Below are 21,634 nucleotides of genomic sequence, written 5' to 3'. Positions count from 1 at the left end.
CTGTCAGGACAAGGTTCCTCACCAGGACCATGGTATGAGGAATGACATTTTGCGTGTACTGTGGGGAGAAACCAAAATAAAAGGTCCTTTTTTTCTCCTCTAAGATAGCATCTGTGTTTTGAAAAGGTATATTTTTCATGTCATGTTCATTTCAGACTATGCTGTGACTGCTGTTCATCAGATACTGCTACAATTTGGAGAAAAAAATAGCAGTTCAAACTGTCTTTGTCATGGACATGTTGCTAAATTGGGTCCTATACTTTGGGCCAAATGCATCTCTTTATGTTAGCTAAAGCAGTTGTTTTGTCTGCGTTTTTAAACACCTTTTGCCATAGCCTGCACAAGGGAGATAAAGGTGATTATTTTAGATATAATTTGAAGTGAAGGAAAGCCTCTTCCTTGACTTCAGTGTATTTTGGGTTGAGCTTTCTTCAATTAGAAAACTGAACAATTAATAACAAAGCTTATAAGTGTATATAACACAGTATAGCTATGAACACAGTATAGCTATGAAAGTTCCTCTTCTTCTCCCTCTCAAGGTTCTTATTCAAGGTGTGTAACATTCCTTCAGTGCTTTCCAGTGACCTGTTTGTCTTCATTTAGACAAATCAGAATTAAGTCCTGTTTATTTTCTCAGTAAAATTCTGAAGAGTTTGTCTAGTTTGCTCCTAAATTACTAGAGCCTTTTCAAAGCTCTTGCCTTGCTTCTGATTTGTATTTTTCTTCAGTTGCTTTTGGGGAATGGAGGGAGGGAGAAACTCTGGTTAACAATTTAAACACAGAATAAAATTACTTCTTGTATGTCTCATGAAGAAATGAGCAAGTGTGAATAGTAGGAATGTGTTTCTCTAAAACAGCTGAATATCAGTGCTTGAGGAATAAACTGCTTATTCATAGAGTATAGGAGATGTTGGGAATTAAGGCTTTACTTTCTGAGGTCCCTCTAGACCTCAGGAAAAAATGTTCCAGGTTTTTTGTTCTTAAAATGCATAAAGTGAGCAGTCATTTGAACTAGAAAATTGTACTTTTCAGTACTTTGAAAATATGTTTTCTGAAACCCCTCTGGCTTGGGTTTCTTTTTCCTTCAACAATATCTAGTTGAAACTGGTTTATTTCCCAGTAGGTTTTTTGTTTTGACAAATAGTGCATTCAAACAGAAGGAACTGTTCCACTGAAGTGCTGGAAATCAAGTGCAATCCTAGGTCACATCTTGCCCTGTTACATCTAGATCGCAGCTGCTTGTAGTATAGCTGTCTTGTAGCAGAAATAAATGAGGGGTGGTGGTGGTAAGGCAATGGTTTTGGCTACAGACTCTTTTTCAAATAGCTGGTTACCCAAAACAGGGGAAGTTCAAAAGCAATCTTGTTAAACAAAATGTTTGCCCTTTCAAGCTCCATGGCACAATAAACAAAGATTACTTGGATTCCTTCCTGGAAGCAGAAGGTAGAAGGAACATCTTATGTTAATACAGTTCTCTTTAAACACGCAGACTTCTGTCTAGAATATTTCTGTCTCTCTTGGGAACTTACTCCATTGATTTAATTGGACCAGTTAATATCCCTAATCTAAATAAGGGGTAATTTATCATGGTTTGAAATTATTTCACTTGGTGTGAATCCAGTCACCAGTGTAAGCTATGAATCAGGGTAAATCTCCACTGCATACAGTGACTTCTACTGTAATACTCACTTGGATAATATCTAGGGCTTTGTGCTTTGCTGTTTCTGATTCCTGTATTGTTCTAAGGTTTATAACATCGATGCAGTGATCCATGTATACATAATCTGATTTGGATTAAAACTGCAGCAGCCGGTAACGGAGGCACTGATTTGGGTTCTTAAATTTGTCCAAAATTACTTCTTTGCATGCAGCGCAGGTTCTGCTCATTATCCCTCTGTCTGTGTAAATCCGTGATCCACACCAGTGCTAACCTGACAGAGGGGTTGTCAGCACTGTAAAGCCATGCTGAAATAGGACAGTAACCCAGATCTTAGAATTCTTAATTGTGTTATATTCCATATGTAGCCAAACACAAAATCCCACTGGGACTTGGTCTAAAATATCAGTTTTATTTTTAATTTCAAAATTGGTTTACGTTTTGCTGCAGAAGATATTGAAATGGTAAAATGAGAAGGAATGTGAGAAAATGTTGCAGGCTGACCTGTCTTATTCAGAGTCAAAATAAAAATTTTTGTTCTTCTTATTTACTTGTTTTTAAATAAAACCTAGGGGAGCAAGTGAGAGAGCCTTAATTTTGTTTTTATTTGTCGCTAAAGAAGAGAAGAGCTCTTTAATGGAGAACATGAATAATTTAGTATTTCATTATGACTCTGGTGAGCATGGTAACTTGACAAAGAAAGTTGTGGGTGTAATTTCTAACAGCATAGAGACTGAGCTCCCATACCCCTTTCAAAAGCAAGCCAGAGCCCCTGTTGGCACCGTTTTACACTGCTTGCAAAAGAAGACACTGCCTCTGTGAGTGGGGCTTTGGCAGAGGTGGGCATTGCCACCCTGCCAGTGCAGGATCTGTCCTTGCCGCCTGTCTGCTGAAGTGACAAAGGGAGAAGCTTTTGTCCTGCTGAAGTTCCCTCCCTTGGCATTATCAAGGTTTGATTCATATGGGTGTGAAAGGAAGTAAGATCTATTCAATTTGCTTGATTGCCTCCTTGCATCTCTCTTGAAAGTCCAAGAATAGGTGGAGTAGTGATTTTCCCTTTCCACTGTGGTAGCCAGTGTTTAAAAACAGGGGAGTTGTTCTTCCTTGGGTCCTGGTTACTACACTGCCTGGAAAAGTTTGCTGCTGTGTACACTGAACCAAATTATTTTGAACTCTTTCAGTTTCCTTTCTTTGCTCTTTTTTTCTCATGTAGTAGCAGGGGCCCTGGTTATTGTGACACATTTCATGACATGATCTTTTTGGATGCTTGACAAGGATCCAGCTGTGGAGGCCTTTGTGGTAGTAGGCCTTCAAAATTTTGCTTTTGTCCATCAATATTTTTACTTCAGGTGAATGCTGCTGTTCTTAGCAATAGCTCTTGTGTGTCTCGTGCTGTGTAGAAAGAGTATTTTAACTGCAGATATTGCTTACAGGATATGGGAAATCAGAAAACTTATTTCAACTCCTAACAGCCTGATAAGTCTCAAATCAAGATATTTTCAGGAGAGGAGAGTTTTGCCTGTATCTTTTTTTATTAAAACCCTCAGTATTAAAAAAAAAAAAAAAAAAAAAAAAAAAGGAAAAGTTCACCAAACTGTCCTCTAGCATTTCTTCCTACATTGAATAATTTCATAGCATAGAATAAGAAAAGCCTGCTTTCTGGTATGCTCATGGTCTTCCTCTTTTGGCTCTTTGCCATCTGCTGAGTTGCTGGTTTGCTGCCCCCCCAGATTTCCATACCCTGACCAGCCCAGAGACATGAGTGATTGTGCAGGAGAGGAGGTGTATGGGCTGGACAGACACCCAGGTGGGGCTTGAGAAGTTGTCTGGAAGTGTACATTTAGACTGATGCCAAGAAGTAGGACATAAACACCTAATCCACTTATTGTACTTACCACTGTCCTTCTTGATTGGGTATAAATGAGATTAAAAGTTCCCTGAGGAAAGGATTTTCTATTTTTTTATAGGGACCTGATATTAATATTTGTTTTGTTGGTTTTTTTTTTTCAATTAAGTTTGCACATACAGCTTTCACGTGGCACTGAATTCAAGCAGCAGGAATTTGTGCATTGTTTTCCTCATGCCTGAAGATTCTAAATCTGTGAGAGGCTTTGGCTCAGCACCTCTCAGGCTGACCCATGTGCGGGTGCCCTCAGGACCTGGTGTTTCCATGCCTGTGCAAGTCAGTGGCACAGGTGATGGGCTGCAAGCAGGGAGGGGGAAGCTGAACTGTGAAGAGGATATGTAGGAAAAAGAGTGGAGCTGAGTGAAGCCAATGGGGAAAACTGGTATGGTAAGCTCAAGTTTTCCGCAGGAGAATGGGAAGCTTTCAGCATTGCCTCCGCTTCCTGTTGAGATCTGCACATAACTCTGCTCCCACTGTAATCAAAAAGGCTGATTTTTAATACATGGGAAATTCTGGGCTTAATAGAAGTGCTTTTAAAAAAACTGTTTGTTAGAAGTAAAAGCAAGTACAGAAGGACCTCGGCCAACTAAACAATTCACTCAAGTGGCTCTTACAGCATTGAGGCTCACTCTTTTCATTAGTTGGAATGAAGGAAAATTTAAAGTAGTTGCCAGTGCTCACCCAGCTAGAGAAATGCAGATGACTCTTTTCACTTTCCAAACTATTTATATTCAAAGCTGCCCTGGGGAGGAGAGGGCAAAACTGAAATGATGTGTCATTGCTGAAATTACTAAACTTCATTCTTTTTGCCCATTTGATTTAGGCTTTTTTTTGTGTTTTCCAAGACTGTTTCAGCTGACTTCTGGTGAACAGGTGAAGAGTTTCCCAGAAAAATCTCCGTGTCTTACAGTCATATTAATCTTAAATATTAATTAATTACAGCCATATGAATCTTTAAATTATTAAATCTTGACATAATTTGGATTCATTTTTGTATTCCTCTGGCTTAGGTTAAGCAAATGATCCAAGGATCTGCTACAAAATACAGTTGTGTGCAATCAAGTCCAATTGATTTGAGATATTAATAAAGCAATTTTGTATTTTATAATAGTTTTTTTTTTCCATCTGTGAAAGAGAATGTATTCACAGCATGATATTGAATATATATTGGATTTTTGTCATTATATTTCTTCTCATGAGTGCTATACCCCGCAACTGAGGAGGACAGCAAGGGCCAGTGTACACTTCGCTGAGGGCAAATTTTGCCCTTTACAATAATCTGAAGGACTGTGGTAGGATACTGGATGTGAGATTTGAAAGCCTGTCACTTTGAAGCTGTCAGTTCTACACTATATCACAGTGCTTCAAATGATCAGGTCCAGGTCGTATATTAGTCTAGGTTTATTTTCAGTAAAAGAGAAAAAAAAATTTCCAGTGCTGGTACAATATTACAAATGGATCAGATAAAGAGAATAGTCCCACATTCTGAATCTAACAAACGTGTGACTCTTGAAGTGCCTGTGAAGTTTCTTTTAAACCCCTCCATACCATGTATGCAGGTTTGCTTATTAGTTGTAAATAGGGCACTTGGTCTTCTTAAGTAGACTGTTAATTGGACTTAGAGCATTTAGCCTTTTAGGCTGCTAGTTTAATTATGGTAATGTGTAAAAAGTATCAGCCTGCTTGTCTATGCCAACGAAATTTGTTAACATCAGTCGGGTTCCCAATAGGCTGCTCCGTGTCTAAGGCAAATTCCAACAGCAATGGCATTAGCTGTTTTGGCCCAAACCCCATGAAATGATTAAAAAATGGAAACCAGACTGGCTTTCAGTTCCTGAGAGCTAAGTGGCCCCTGCCATTAACACTGGGAGACATGAATGAAGAGCCATTCATTTGAGTCGTATTCTTGTGCATGAACAGCATGCTGCAATCTCCAGGGCTGGCAACATGTCACCCTTTGTTACACTAAACCAACGTGAAATAAAACTGGGAAGCCTGAAGTAAATAGGTAGTCGATAGAGAAGGTTTTTGTGTGCATGGTAAGAAAGACATGGGTTGAACTACTGGGTTGTGTGGCTGAAATAGGGGAGGTTAAGAACTACTTTTTTAAGTTTTGGAGAAGTGAGGGTATGGAAGAACATGGTACTGAAAGCAAGCAGGAACAAAAAGGTGAATTTGAGAGCTAACTTAGGAAAGCAGGTGTGTAGAACATAGTGCCTATTAACTTTTTAAAGTTTGTATTTCTAATGCTTATTTTGTGTATTTCTCATTTCAGATTGCCTGTTTGGTTCCTGATGACCTGTTTGAGTTATACAAGAGGTTGAAGTTTGAACGAGGTGTGAAGCTTTTTGTTTCTATTTTCTTCTCTTTTGTCAGTGGAGGCAGCCCGGTTATATATGGCAGAGACTGAGTCTGTTGAGTGAGTTAAGGAAGAGACAGAGAGGATGTCTTTGCTTTGAAATAGTTTAAGAGCAGTCACTAGGTCTGACTGTGTTCCACAGACAAATTTGAAATTTTCTGTTTTGCAAAATCAAAAAAGCAGCATCTTAATGAATTACCAGACTTCTCCTCAAACTTGTGGGCAACACTCTCAGCCTGTGTGCCTGGGGCTCCATTGTTCTTCCGATGGCATGTTCATCTTGGGTCCTTGAGCTGGTTGTACTGGTAGAACTTGTCAAGGTGCTAGAGGCACCTGGTGCTGGCCAGGGCACACAGTCCTTTTACACATCCAAAGGGGTCGTCAGAGCTTCTGGGGGACACATATTCTGAAATGCAATGTGAATTTTTGCAAGCATCTCTGCAAAATAGATTTGCTTATGTAGAAGCCTCATGTGTGTTCATCTAGTAGTTTTTTTTTCCCCAAGGAATAGTAGGTCCACTTGTTCCTGAGGAAGGCCTACTTTGTAAAGAAGTTTAAAACTGAAAGTCTCACTGAGGCCAAGCTTTCCTATGCCCAGAAGTCACTCTTCTGCATCAAGAGATTGTTCCTTGACAAGGCTGAAGAATAAACTTGCTATTTAAAGATGAGATCCCATTCCTGGTTTTAAAGACTGTCACCAGTTTGAAAGTTTCAGCTGGAAGGTGCAGTGTTTTTCAAAGAACTCAGTGCATGGTAATATGCAGAGTGGTGTGTCTGAGACACTGCCCCACTCTGCCTGTTCTCAAACTTTCCTTGAAAGACTGTATTTATATTCTTGCTCTGCATGCCTGCTTAGATGTAATGGATTGGCAATGCAGAGGTCTGTAAAAATTAGGCAAATTAATGCACTTGAAAAGTTGGTCGGGTAGAAGAATATATAGGTTTTTACAGAATCTCATCTGACATGAATCCTTGTGAATGACCACAAGGTAGAAAAACTGCAAAATACTCAAATATGCCCCAGAGTTTATGGGCAACTGCAGATTGTAGCTATGATTTTCAGGCACTCAGGTAAAAAAAAAAAAAAAAAAAGAAATAAAAGAAATCCCAAACCCCAAACCTTGCTTTTATTTTTTATTTCTTTCTCCTGTTTTACCACTTTCTTGTTTATTCTTAGGATTTCTTATGAAGTCTCTCCAGTTCATAAGCTAAGTGGCTTGTCTACCGTCCTAGACAATGGAAATCAGAGCTTGTTAAATCACCATATTAAAGGGTTAAGAAAAAGAGACTTTCTTGCAATACATTAATCTGTTTTTTGTAAAACCTTTTTTAACTGAAGACTCTGAAACTATTGATTTCCTGGTATCTCTTCCTCTATAACTAGCCAAAGCTGAACTCATGATCTTTTGCCCAACTCACTGTTACTTTTTTTTCCCCCTGCCTCCCACACAGAGAAGTCTGAAACTTGTCTGTTTTTTAAATCCTTCTTTCCTTTTCTTTCTTGCCTAAGTCTGACAAATCCTCTTCCACCTCTGCTATCTCTCTTCATTATTATTCTAAGATCTGTCCTTGCTCCTTTATGATAAAACTGGCGTCCAAGCAGCAGACTTAGACATAGCCCTTTTGCCTTGCCTTTTGGCCCCAGCAATAAATCCAGCTTACTGATGTCTGGGAACAAAGATTCCTGCTAGCTAAAGCTCTGACCTGGACAACCAGCACTAATCCCAGTCTTAGCCAAGACCTTTTGCCTATCCTGGATTTAGTGCTGTCCCCAAGGCTGACCTTTCTGCACTCATCAGTGGGACTTGGCTTATTGGCTTCTGCTGGCCAGGAGCTCCATTCTCAGACCTGAGACTTACCTGGCAAAGCCTGTCTGCCCTGGTCTGACACACTTCTTCTTGAACTAGCAATAAACCTCACTGATGGCATCTGCAGGGGATGAATTCTGACCCAGAATCTGTCCAGAGACTCCTTCCTGATCTTCAAGTGATTGGTAGAGCCCTTCCAGACATTTTCCATTGTGAGATGAACTTTGAGGAAAATTTGGAACACCCCAAGAAGGTCTTATGTATCCAAAAGCTATTTCTCCCATCCCCCATCTGTGCTAGCTATGTTAATAGAATATATTTCTTCTCATTTTCATTGCTTTCTTTTTTTAATGGGTCAATAATATTGTGTGAAAACATAGTGAGAAGTAATTGGTGTAGAATGGTGTATCTATAGACAATTGTTAAATTTAATAATAGATGCACTGATAATATGCTATTCTCTTGTGAGTTTTGTGTTCTTAAAATGCAAATGTGTTTTTAAAAAGATTTTTTTGCATATCTGTTAACTTCTCTGCATCCAGTCAGGGCTAAGACGCAGAGCTTCTGTGAAGCATATTTATTAGAAAAACAGTAATTGCTCTACAACTATTTAGGATGATCTTGATGTAGTCAACAGAAGTAAAGAAACAGAGGAATGGTAAGTGGTTAGGGCACATGCATTATGCTTGTTTCTGTGACAGTTACTCAGTAGGCTGAGTGGTAGATGAAGAGAATCTCCGTTTTATGCCTGACTCAAAAGTAGTCTGTTTTAAATGGAGATTTCTGTGAAATACAGCCATAGTCTTATCCTTCCAGTGAGTACCTCTTCTGAGCCAGAAATTATTTTCTTCAGGGTGCTATATTCCCCCTGTCTGCCACCCACATCTCACCTGCTGGCTTGCATTTTTTATGAAAACTGGCCAGATCCATGCCCAAAACTGGCACTGTTTGGGAAGGCTTTTACTCTGAGAGTGGAGGGAGCTGTGACTGAACTGGCTGCAGGGAAGCAGAGGAAAGGCTAGGGAGAGAAATGGCCCTAACCAAGAGATGGAGCAACTTGCCAGAGCAGGATGATAGCCTCTTTCCCTTTTTTGGCTGTGCCTTTTTAGTTTTTTCTGGTTTCACTTGTACTCCATGGTAAACCAAACAGTATGAGACAGCATGGATTGCAAAACACCATCTGTAGGTTCTTTGTAAAATGGAGGAAGTAGAAGAGGAGGGACTTTCATCTCTTGCATTACATCTTGCTACAACAAATTAATAAAAAACAGGTTTACAACCCAACTCCCCTCCTCCCAATGATGTCAAAACCAGACATTCTGTCTTTCACCCAAACACAGGATAGTGGAATTTAGGTTTCCAGAGCTGAATTTTCAACAGAAAACATGCAGAACCTATTGTGTGAAGGATTAAATTCAATAGCAAGTACTAGGCCATAGTCTTACCCAATTCAGAGTTTCTTTTAAGAGACACCAAAGGAACATTGAGAAATAAAAATTTCTCAGTCAGGACATTACCTTTTAAAATATGTAAACATGAAAAGTTACTTGATTTGCTGTGGCTCTCTTCTCCCTACTAATGAAGCTGAGAACTAATTTGTTTTTGCTTTCATTCAGTAGAAAGCAAAATGTTTGTTTGGGAGGTAAAGAAGGTATGTGCAAGACAGAGAAAAGAATGCAACTAGGTCCATGCAATGGCTGAAGATAGATGGTACAGGTGTTTTGATGTCACTGCCTAAATTGTAGGTGACAACCTTTGCATGGAAATAGAAATTCTCTACATCTGTTGGAGCACTCTGACACAGACTCAGAAATTACCCGGAGTCAGAGCACTGCATACCTGTGTGTCCTGCAGCCAGCAGAGAAGATGAACATCCATTTATGCTTTCAGCAAAATTTGCCAGAGAACATGTATATGAGGTCCTTGTGCAGCTTTTTGTTTCAAGTGGGACAACTAATTTTATCTGCTGGAGGTACCTTGAAATGGCTTTTGCTACCTCACAGTCAGGATTTCCAATGACTTCAGAGACATCCCCTCCATCTATTTATTTTCAGTGGTGGTACCAGAGAGCTCCCAGGGAAGGAGAAGGGGCAAGGTAGCTCCTGCAGGCATGACAGCCCTTTTCTGGGGAGGCTCTGCAGGGTGTGAGTGTTCAGTTGCATCTCATGGAATTGAGTAGCAAATGAGCAACAGTGAATATGTCCCAGCTGGGTTTTTGTTGCAAATTCCTTGAATAAAGATTGGGAAGTGAGAGAGAGGATCAACATTTATCATGCTCTCCATGTGGTGATGACTGTAACTCAGTGTCTACACCCTAAATCTTGACTCCTGTAATAATCCGATACCAGACAGATAGTAATGATATGATAAAGTGAATATTAACTGCAGTTTATAGATAGAGAAGAATAAGTAAGGCATGGGAAGTGACCTGACATTAATTTAATTACAGTTCTTCTGCTGTTTATATGGAAGTTACTGCATGGCTTGCACATGTCAAAGACATGGAGTGGCCTAGTGTTACAGAAGACACATGCTTCTCAGCAAGCAGCAGTTAGGTTCATATTTTATAGGAACCTCCCTATAAAAAGTCAAGGAACACATTCTTTGTAATGTATTTCTATTGTTGCAATGCTTTCAGTGCAACTGCTTAGCAGAGCACAAATGCAGACCTGCCTCAAGAAGAGAAGGCCCAAATGCCCATGGGCGTGGGTGTGGAGCGCTTTGGCTTCCACACTCTTGTGCAGAATTGGGTGTTGTATACCTAGACACATGTCACTGAAACAAGAGGGGGACTGTATAAAGAGTTTTATTTCTCTCTCTGGTGCATTTCAGAAGTCCACTTGGACCCCCAGAGAACATGGTGCCCCACAGCCGACTGCCAAACAGTGTGCCACATCGCACCGAGCGAGTCGGGAGCACCGGTGCCAGTGGAGTGCCCCACCTGCCACCTGACCTTCTGCTCCTCCTGCAAGGAGCCGTGGCATGGGCAGCACCTGTGCCAGGAAAACCAAACGACTCCAGTGCCAACCGAGCAGGGGTAAGATGGGAATCCACAATGGCCATGCCGTCTTTTGGTTCTTTTCATCACGGGGCCTAACATCGGGTTCATGGATCAACTTCCTTCTAGGTCCACAGCTTCAGCTCAGAGACTGTCCCTCTCCTGGTGTTTCCTAAATACAATTCCAGTCTAAATATTACTTTAAATGATACATTTTATTTTTAATACTTAATATTATCTGTGTACTTGTCAAGCTTGGGTTGCAATTGACTCTTCTAAAAGGTGAAGCCCTCCAGGACTTTAAATCTGCCTAAAGGCTTAGTTCACATGCTAGAATTATGACCTGTGCCCATACAAAACCATATACAATCCCATATACCAATATTGCAAGATTCAAATTTTGCTTATACTGTGATTCAGAAATCACCCCTGCTTAATATTTATAGAATCTCTGCATAGAAAAATCTTAACTCCTACACAGTGTACATTTCACTTGGAGTGAGAAGCCTGATTTATGCTAATTTTCTTTAAGTGCAAACAACCTGCAGTTCAGGTTGTAAAAGGCATTAATCTGTAGAAGAGAGACTTCTGTGTTTAAATTATGTCATGTCTTTGGCTATCCATCTTTGTTTTCAGAATCATGTTATGTTAAGTCATATTTTCAAAGTTTTCTATAATTTTTTTTTTTCAATAAATGAAAAACTTCAAATCTAGAGCATTCTGCTTTCTAAAGACTCCATGGAATAAGAGTTGCCAAAAAGTTCTTGCTATGATTTTTCTTCTCTAGGTGTGATCTCTGGCTGTGGTGGAGTTTAAGCCTATTTTATTGAGACAAGGATTACGAATTGCATAATCCAGTCCTGTTAAGTGAATTGTGCAAGGTCTCTTTAACAACGTCCTAAGTTTTAATGCTATAGGTGATTAATTGCGGGTGTACTGAGTGCTGGTTTTATATAGCATATAGGAACAAAGCAAGGGATTTTCACTTTTATGTGATATTAATAGTCTTACACTTGTAGTGAGTATGTTTCAGTGTATTGTACTGAAGATAAGAAGCTTCTCACATTGAGGACACTTAGGACAACAACATTAGATGCTCTGAAAAATAAGCACAATACACATCAGGCAGTGGACCTGAATACCAACAATTTTGTTCACATCTCATTTTAATGTTTCCTTACTTTTCTAGGTTCCTTATTGGAGCAGAGACAGAGGCGCCAATTAAGCAGTGCCCAGTTTGTCGAATTTATATTGAGCGAAACGAGGGCTGTGCTCAGATGATGTGTAAGAACTGCAAGCACACGTTTTGCTGGTACTGTCTACAGAACTTGGATGTAAGTGCTGCAGAAAAAGCACCAGGATAAGTAATAATGGGGTTAGGGTTAGTCTGAGGCCCTGCGCAAGCTCTTTGTTAGTTCATTGCTATCCTAGTGAATTTCTTGGCTCAGTTCAGCTTCTGACTCAGTTGCTTTCTCTCACCCAGTCCTTTTATTTGTATCAATATAGTTTTTTATTTCTTCCATAAAGGGTTATGGCCATGTCTGTGGTCCCATGTTAGTTCTTTGAGGGAAATGGGACTAATGTTGCTTTCTGGAGGTTTGTTCCAGCAATACCTTGCTCCGATTCCCTCTTCCTAAAAACAGTTTGGTTGAGAGTAAGGGAAATAGATGTCTTCCACCTGTTTCAAAAGGAAAGGACACAAAATGGTGTCTAAAAAATGATATGGTACTGGGTGAAGAGGGTTGTTCCATGGTATGGTGGGTTAAGGGCTCCCTGCTAGGGAGGACTAGGTCTCCTTTACTAGTCCATCTCTAGTGCTGTGTTTGCTGAAGAGAATGATTGGCTGTTAGGCTTGAGGATAAAAATGTTGGATCATGAACATGGATTGTGAAGTACATGTTGCTAGTTATTTCTCAAAGGTTGCAAACCAGTCTCAACTTGTGTGGACTTCAAGTATCCTAGCAGCATGAAGAGTCCTGGAAGTAATGCACTTTTATATATGGCAGCTTGCCCTTTTGGCACAGTCACCAGTAACAACTGTGGGAGTGTGAAAAGGACTTTACCAGCACTTGAAATAAAATGTTACGTGCTGCCTAGCTTTTCTTGTCTTTTCTTGTCCATAGACAGCAAACGAGACTTCCTCAGTCTTCATCCTTTACTTAGCATGCTAAACAGGTTTCCCTTAGTGTTATGTCCCCTTTCTCTGTGGGTGAATGTGCTTTTTCAAGATGAGTATTAGGGCTTGCCTCAGAGTACATGCAGTACATGGTGATTGCTTAACTCTGTGCTAAACGAGAAGAGTGTCAAATTCTTGCAGACTCTGCAGACATGCCCTTATAGAATTCTTGTCAGTTCAAAGGGAGAAAGAGAGAGAGAAAGAAACTGTACCTGTGTGATTCAAATGTAGTTTTATGAATGTGTGGGGGTTACAGGAGCTCCGGGCATAGATGAAGGTAATACCTGCAAAGCCAGAGAGCAGAGCTGAAAAATGAAAGGGGAAGCAGCATCAGGTTACAGCACAGTGGTTTCGGGAGGGTAATGCAGGGCATGAGTCATCTTCTGAAGAAAAGAAGGGGTAGTTTAATAAGTATTAATGGTAAAAGAGAAATGAAACAGGATTTTTGTACTTTTTGTATTTTCTTGTTAAGTCTAAGAAGAGAACTACTGTGAAGTAGGTACAGCAGGAGAACAGAAGGTAAAATACTTCAGGAAGATGATCCCTCACATTGCTAGTTTTCAGAAATGCTTCTTGTTTTCAGTTCCCTTTATCATCACCAAATTATAGACCAGGTACTTGTGCAATTAGGTGAAACTCATGTGCTTATGCTTTTTAAAAATGGAGGAGGAAAGATGCTGTATAATAGCTCAGGTGCCAAACATATGCCAGTTTCTGAAACTGCAAGAAGTTACTCCAGGTAATATTTAGAAGACAGGTGAACTTGTCTGCTGGCAGCTGGCAATTTCAAAGCAGTGCCAGGAAGGTTGTGTTTCCACTCTGGTCTTGAACTTCTCCCTGCAGTTCTGTAACCTGCTCTTACAGCTTCTCCTTTTGTTTTTCAGAATGATATTTTCTTACGACATTACGACAGAGGCCCTTGCAGAAACAAGCTGGGCCACTCACGGGCTTCAGTGATGTGGAACAGAACACAGGTGTGTCCCTAGCCAGCTGGGCAGAGCTCTCATGCATATATGAAGCAAAGAGATTTTAGCCTTCAGAGAAGAACCAAGATGATTATTTTCATCTTTTAATCTTTCTTTTTTTGTGACCTATGTTTATGCATGCACATGCTTTTTTTTTTTTTTCCATGCTATCTAAATATGTATTTTTCACCACCCTGTCTTTCAGGTTGTGGGGATCCTCGTTGGACTAGGTATCATAGCGTTGGTTACCTCCCCCTTGCTGCTTGTGGCATCTCCATGCATCATCTGTTGCATTTGCAAATCTTGCCGGAGCAAAAAGAAAAAACCCAGCCTGCCGACAACCTAAAACTCTGTGTCTTTTTGAGTCTCCATTTGTACAGCATATGTATGTGAGAAAGCACAATGGTTGTGTTTTGGTGCCATACCTACCAAATAATGCTCCCTTTTTTTTGCCAGTTCTTGGGATAAGTGCCTATTCTTTACAGGCTACTCTATCACTAACAAGTCAGATTATTGTGCAGTACATGCAGTGTAGGTTTTTGCTTCCTGAAGAGGAAAACAGGACACCATTCAGTACTTCATACCTTAGTATGATCTACTGTTCAAGACTGATAGAACATTCCCATTTTCCATCAGCTGCACATGACCTGATCCTGCCGCACTACTCTGTCTTTGCAGATTCAGTCATTACTGTTGTGCTTGCTGTTGGTTTTTGGTGACACAGATTTCTCAGAAAGTTTTGGGTCTTTTGTGAAAGAGGGAGAGGGAAAAGCCTGATTAGGTTCTTCTGTCTGCTAGCTTGTGTCCAGTTAAATGTAACAAACCATTCAGAAAATATGTTTGGTAGTTTCCTGTCAATTGGCTGCCATGGCATTTCTTTTCAGCATTGAAATCCGTTTGATTTTTGCCATTGATCTCAACTACAGAAGTAAAAAAACCAACAAAACTGTTTCTAAGATAGGGCTCTCTTTTGAGAGACTGGACTACCTTGAGAAAGCTGCTATTTTTTTCACATCAAATATGACATCTCTACCATGAAATATTAGAAATATGCATATTTCCCTATCATTGGACATGCCTTTTGTCAGTATCATGGGTGTAGCAAACTCACAGTGAAGGTAATATTGTAAGAAAGACTGTGATACAGTTCCCATTTTGTGCAGTGTTGGATCTTGGTGGGTGTGTACAGAGTGGTGGCATGGGCACAGATATACCAAGTACGTATGGGCAGTCAATGTATTTTTTTCAACAGTTTACATGGGGTGGCAGCAAGAACCCTGTTAAAAAGTTATTGAAACCAGGCTAAGCCAAGCCCTCCTTCAAAATCTTATGGACCTGCTGAAGTGAATACTTGAGAAATGCTGTGTAAATGTGACCTCCGTCCATTGGTGGGTATTTATTTCATCCTGCTCAAGGTTAACAAACTCTGTTATTAATATTTTAGTTACTCTAAATCTGAAAGGCTGTCATTTAATAAGTACTTCATTTTAATTTGGTGCCTCACCACCAAACCAATTCAAACCCTGGTATCACTTACACCTGTATAAGTTCACTGAAAGCTCACTGAAGAGCTGGAATTACTCCAGGATCAGTCAGGAGTAGCTGAGATCAGACTCTGCTCCCTGGAGTTTATTTCCTTAATGGATGGTGCTTCTCACAACCGGGGCCGGTGGCGCTTTTGTTCTGGACTCCCGTCTGTGCATTCTGTATCTGTGGGAACAGATGCAAGTTTGTACTTTATAACTGGTTGTAATTCCAAACCCCTTTCCTTAAGGGCTGCAGGGTTTGAAGGAGATGCTTAGTCTGAGTGTGGTGTCGGGCTCGCGCTCTGCCCAGCTGTCCCTCTCCGAACACACAGCGCAGGTCACCTGGAGAGTGATGCGAGGGTGCTGTGAGTCCTGTCTGTGTGTGGTGTTTGGCTGAGCCTCAGGAACTTTGCCTTCTTGGCAGCTGTAAATGTGACCTTTTTTCTGTTCAACTTCACTCTCTGCTTACTGTAACAAAAGTGGCAGGTTTTCTTCTTTTGAGAAAGTGTAGTCTGTTGAGCAGAGTAGCAAGGACAGAGGCCTTAAATGATACTGTCTGTTTTACTTTTTAATTGATTTCTTTTATAAATACTGTCTGACTTTGCTACCAGTCGTGGCTGGAGGGCAGGCAGTGCTTGCCAGTGTGAAAGGCTATATTTATTCTTCATCCTCAGCTTTGAAGGGAAGCAGAAGGGTAGACAGTACATTCTAAATACAGAGTGCAATGCAGGCAACTGCCATTTATAATAAATAAAGAATGTTTTCTGTATCTGTTTTCTTGAAGAGCACTAATGGTAGTGCATTGGGGTACTTGTGACAGATTAAAGTGTCCAGCCCTTGGCTTTGCACTATTTTTCTACCTATGTTTTTATGGCACTACTGTCATTTCCATTTTATTTATGAACTTGAAGTTGCAAGTCTTACTTTAACAAAGCCTCAAGGACAAAGATGTAGGAGCCGTACAGTCTCTTTAACCATAACCAGCATTGCAATGTACCAATATCCATTGCATGTTGAAATTTGAGGGTTTTTCATGTTTTGTGATCTTACCCACGACCAATGCATCCTTTGCTAGTCTGGTTTCTTTCCTTGTCCTCTCCCTCTTTCTGTTGGCCTGTTTTTGCTAAAATGCCTATTGGAATGAAGGTGTCAGATCTTTTTTTCATTAATACTGTTGTCTTAATGAAACTGTCAGGTTTTTCCCTCTGCTAAAGAAATGCAGCTGAAGGCAGCTCTCTTGCACCAGTTTACGTGCCTGGTGGGCGTACCAAAACTGGTATAAATTAATCATGCAGCCTGGCAATCTCAGTGCCAGTCCAGGCATCTAAGAAATCTAGATGTGGATTGGTAGCCCAGGCTTTTGCTGGAGATCTTTACACAAAAACTGGATAAGGAGAGCATGAGCTACAGGCACCCCTTCCTTTGGCTGTGTAGGTGCAACAAGTGGACCAAGAAAGAAACTCTAGACATCTTCAGAGCTTAAAATTAAAGCTTTACAATGATTTTCTTTAAAAGGCCATGTCCAATGCCCCACGTATCCTGGCTTTTCACTGCGTGGGAATACTTGAGCATGTGCATTTAAGTAGACCCTGGCCTGGCCAAGTTAAGCATTATCTGCGCTGAAGTGCTGGGAGCAGGAAAGCCCTGTTGCTTTGTTTTCCAGAAGGCAGCTATTTTGCACCAACTGGCTATGCTCACAGAGTTTCCAGAGAAACATTTTAGTAGGAATCTTTTTACAGTGTTGGCTTTTGCTTTTGTGTTGCTTTTGTTTGTTTTTTAACTTTGTAAGAAACTTTAAAGTCACTTTATAAAAGATATATTGAAAGCATGACAAATAATACTAGTAATAATTAGGGAGAATGAAAGACGACAGGACTCTGACTACATCTGACTCTTCTTAATCAAGGTATCTGTAAATCCACTCTCCTGAGCTCCATCTGTGCGATGTAGTTGGTGCACAATACCAACTACCAGGCTTCACTGCTCTTCCCATCTCTCTTCTTGCCCCTGTGGCAGGTGGCTGGTGTGGGGGCAGCGGCCAGGGGAGAGCTCAGGGCTGTGGCAGTGCAGGTACCACACAGGAGCTACATTACCCACCCTGGACTCATCACCAGTTTGTTCTTGGGCCTTTAACCACTGAGAGACATCTTGGGGGTTTTGGGCCTTTAATGTTACATTCACAGACATCTCTCTTGGAGAACAGAAGTGGAAAGTACTCCATTCCTTCTGAACCAGGAGCATTCAGACCTTATGAAAATTGGGCTCTAGGTGTTTAAAGGTCAGTTCCTAAACTTAAGAGACCAGTCCTAGAAATCTGGATTTGTACTGCATCTGGCCACTAATCTCCATGGACACATATCATGTCATTTCCCAGCAGTCACTGGATCTGTGTCAGATACAGCTGAAGATGCTACTCAGCATTCCATGTCTATGTGTTAAAATGAGGATGATGATACCTGCTTTCAAATCCATCTCTTAATAAAAAGAAGATATTTGTCATGCTACAGCATAAGTGCATCTCTGCAGTGTTTATTCCAGAACTATAGTGGGTATTCAGTGTTGTCCTTCAGTAAGTGATGGTTTATTTTTGGTGCATGGGGTTACTTACCCCAAAGACGGGCACAAGGGGTAACAATAATGAATGTTTCTCAGTGCTTTAATGATGCTAAATGCTACATCTTCTTGTCTGTCCAGTAACACAGCATGAAGTCCAAAGATAAGTTTAAAATGTACACAAAGTTTACTTGAATGAACTAAGAGAAACTGGATATTGCCTCCATATTTGCATGAAGAAATAAATACAAGTGGACAGATACAACTGCATTTCCACAATGGGACAATAAAATCAACTTTTGGTCACTCCATTTTTTTGGTACCACAATGGGTGCTTGTACTGTAGTGCCTGCCACTTTAAAAATTTGAAATCTGTTTTGCACTGTAATCTCCTTCTCCCAGTCATTCTTTCTCAAACTAATTCCTTTTATGATCTTATTTTTCATCCTGTATTCCGGCCAAAGAGTCTTAGAGCAAAGCTAGTAGATATTTTCGTATGAGGGTAAAAAATCTTCCAGCCATTTTCTCCCAGGTTTTAAAAAGAAATTTGATGCTGAGTTACCTGACCAAAGTTAGAAATTCCAGACTTAGCTTGTTTAGAAAAACTTACTGAGGCTTAAGAAGTTCTCTTGTAAGACCTAAATAAGGGCTGCTTTGTTAGAGCTCATAGATACGGGAGCCATACAGCTTTTGAGCTTCACAGAAGAGATACTTCTATTGTTAAGCAGACTCCTTTGGAAATGTGCTGGGGGGAAAAAAAAACAAACCCTACATCCTGTATATATATTTTTATTATATAAGTCAAAAATACTTCTCTTGTATAGATTCATAATTTAAGGACTCACTCTCTGGAGGCTTTCTAGGGTATACTTAACCAGGAAGATAATCTCATAAATATGCTGAGGCAGTTGAACAGAGTGTACTAGTTATAAAACAGTTGTCAGACATCTCTCACACATGAGTGTGTAGGATGAGATCGTAATTTACATGGCTCAAAATAAAGATGTGAAAATTTACCTTTCCTGGAAGAGCAAGAGTTGGTTCTTCTGCAGTCTTCTGGAAGGTTGAATTACTGCTAAGACTCTGGAGAACTGCAGTCTCATTTTCATTTTTCCTCTAGTTAGTAAAATAATTAAGTGAGAGCTGAATGATATTGCTGGACAGGAAGCCCAAAGATGTGTCTAGTGTCATGACACTCGTTTCTCATAACCAATGTGGTTTTATAATTTATTATTATAATTTATGCAATGCAAATATAATTTATAATTAGTAATTATAAAAGACTAAGGATGAAGTATCATTGCCTTTATCATAAGATACATTTATTTTAATCGAATTCATACTGGAAGGCTTTTCTCCTCTGCTTCCCATAGAGAAGGTCATGGTGCACCTGCAAAGTAAATTTTTGTGATATGATGCAGTCCACAGTAAATGTTTCCTACTATTTTGTAGTTATATCAGAGGGTTTTTTTATGATCCCTCAAGTTCTTTGAATCGAGCAAATCTCTATTGTTAGAAAAGGTAATTTCCTAGCAATGAATTTTATTGACCGTCACAATCTGAGCTATAAAAGATGATACTGATTGGCAAGGTCCCCCAGCTTTTTAGAGGACACAATCTTATTCTTCGTCCTTCTTCCCAAGAAACTTTATCTTTTCTTGGATGAAAATTAAGGATGTCAGTTATCTGCTTATGCCTTCTGGATGTCCAGACAGAAGCTGCAGCTTCTGGTGGCCATGTGCCGGGAGATCCCTGACACGTTGAATGTGCAATGCTGCAGCACGTGTGCAATGAGTTCCTTAAATTTCAAGAAGGTGCCTGAGCTTTATGGCTTCCTGGGGCCCATGCAGTAGATGTGGTGGATGTGGTGCACAAGGGACTCAGCCAGGTGAGGATTTAAATGTCACCAGCTCTATGGCACATGTGCTGGGCCGTCTCACCATGTTCGAGCGTATCCTGGATCTTCATCAGGGGCCCTATCTCAAGCTTGCCCTTTCCATAGCTACCAGCCCACCTCCAAAATGCCCCAGAACCCAGAGTAAACCTGTTCATTTTCCACATCTCTTGCTGCTGACCTGGTCCTGTTTCACAGAAGCTTCAGTTGACTTGAGCTATTTGGAGCTCAGCTGGTCTGATACTTTACTTTTCCCTAATGAACAAGGCTTGGGAATGAAGAGAAGCAGAACTGTTCCACACGCTGGTATTGGCATCACGGGCACCAAGGGTTGCTGTGTGAGAGCTCTTTTGACTGCCCCAGCATTGCTTATTTCTGAAAAAAGGCTGTGTTTAAAATGTGTGTAGATGGAAGTGTCCAAGTCTGACACTGGGTGTGTTTGTGCGTGTGGTGTGAATCAGCGGCAGCCATAGACCCCTGTCCTGCCCCTCGCAGATTTTACATTCTGTTTACCTGTTTTTCTATGCTTTTTCTTTTCCTCTGGGTAATACACTTTCTTCACCACCTTTCTTCTGGTGAAGGGCAAAAGGGTTTGATCTTTGTAAGATTTGTTAAAATATTTTTGTGTTTATAAGAAGAAAGCTGACATGTATAAAGAAATAAGTGCTTTTGTAAATTTTTTTTTTGTGGTATGATTCAGCATTTAAATGTTTTACAGATGCAGTTTTTTGCACTCTCTCTGCATATATTCATAAAAATTATATTTATTTTCTGTCTTTAAGGTTTACTTTGGGGTTTTTTCTTCTGGTGTTATAAAATGCAATATGTGCAACATTAAAAAATCAGTGTAAAGACATCGTCTCATTTTGTTGTAATCTTCAACTGCCTTTAAAAAGATAACATAGAAAATTTACGGAAAGAATTTGAATACATCAGATGTGGTTAATGGAAATTTTGAGGATAAAAGAAGGTAAAAGAGCTGGATCAAGAGTCTTGACTCTTACTTACTTTCTCAAGAATAATTGCCATTAAAATCCTTTTAGAGAGCGTGGGGCAGGATCTGGATGAGCCCTGGGAGTTGCTGCAGTGACCTGCAGACAGCAGTGGTGTTTGCTCTCCATAGGTGGGATGCAGGATTACTAAAGATCTGCTCCCCTGTGAAGTCTGGTGGAGACTGGCTTGGGAGCTACCAGGAGCTGGAGCTACCCCAGGAAGTGGATGTGGGATGTGTGGCAGGCTACATAAAGCAAACTCTGCTGCTTCAGAGCCCCCTTTCTCTTCACTTGCTCCCTCAGCCCTGCCTGTTCCTGCTCTGAGTTTCCAAAAGACCTGATGGAAGGCTGAATCCTGCTGTGCATTTCCAGACATCCATGCTCCTCACACTCCCACATCCTGCAGTGCTTACGAGAGACAATCACAGCTGTGGTTCTGAGTATCACACACGAAGGCGATGTTTATGTTAAATATTTCTAGCTTAGCTACAATTACTCAGCATCTGAAGGTAGGATTTTCCAACTGGTTGACACATCCTTGAAAACCTTGTGTGTCATTTGTGGGGCTTTTCACCTCAATATAGTATCTGAAAGGTCTCTATTTTTTTGCCTCAGAGAACATGTTTTCAGGATGAAGATTGAGGAGAATACCACCATTGTCACTTAAAGCTCAAATTTTGGTCATGAATGTACATTTTTTTTCCCCCACAAGTTTGCTTAGAGTAAATTCAGCACTGATATTATTTCACTTAAACATTTAAAGTAAAATTTAAATGTGTGTGTTCAAGACTCTGGTCTTG

At 40.3% G+C, this 21,634-nt stretch overlaps 1 protein-coding gene across 3 annotated transcripts in view; it reads left to right on the top strand.

Moving 5' to 3' along the window:
* The window catches only part of RNF144B (ring finger protein 144B), a 95,428-nt gene extending 74,934 nt beyond the window's left edge, over window positions 1–20,494 (top strand). For all 3 annotated transcript variants that reach the window (XM_053997372.1, XM_053997365.1, XM_053997382.1), the window contains exons 4-8: window positions 5,839–5,899; window positions 10,563–10,767; window positions 11,918–12,062; window positions 13,789–13,878; window positions 14,075–20,494. In XM_053997372.1, coding sequence (XP_053853347.1) covers window positions 5,839–5,899; window positions 10,563–10,767; window positions 11,918–12,062; window positions 13,789–13,878; window positions 14,075–14,215 — 642 coding nt within the window. In that variant the 3' untranslated portion in view covers window positions 14,216–20,494. The remainder of the gene's footprint in view (window positions 1–5,838; window positions 5,900–10,562; window positions 10,768–11,917; window positions 12,063–13,788; window positions 13,879–14,074) is intronic.
* The last annotated feature ends 1,140 nt before the right edge of the window (window positions 20,495–21,634 follow it).

This window comes from Vidua macroura, chromosome 1 (assembly GCF_024509145.1).
Source record: "Vidua macroura isolate BioBank_ID:100142 chromosome 1, ASM2450914v1, whole genome shotgun sequence".
In the NCBI taxonomy this organism is placed as follows: Eukaryota; Metazoa; Chordata; class Aves; order Passeriformes; family Viduidae; genus Vidua; species Vidua macroura.
This window is presented reverse-complemented; position numbering and strand designations above follow the sequence as displayed.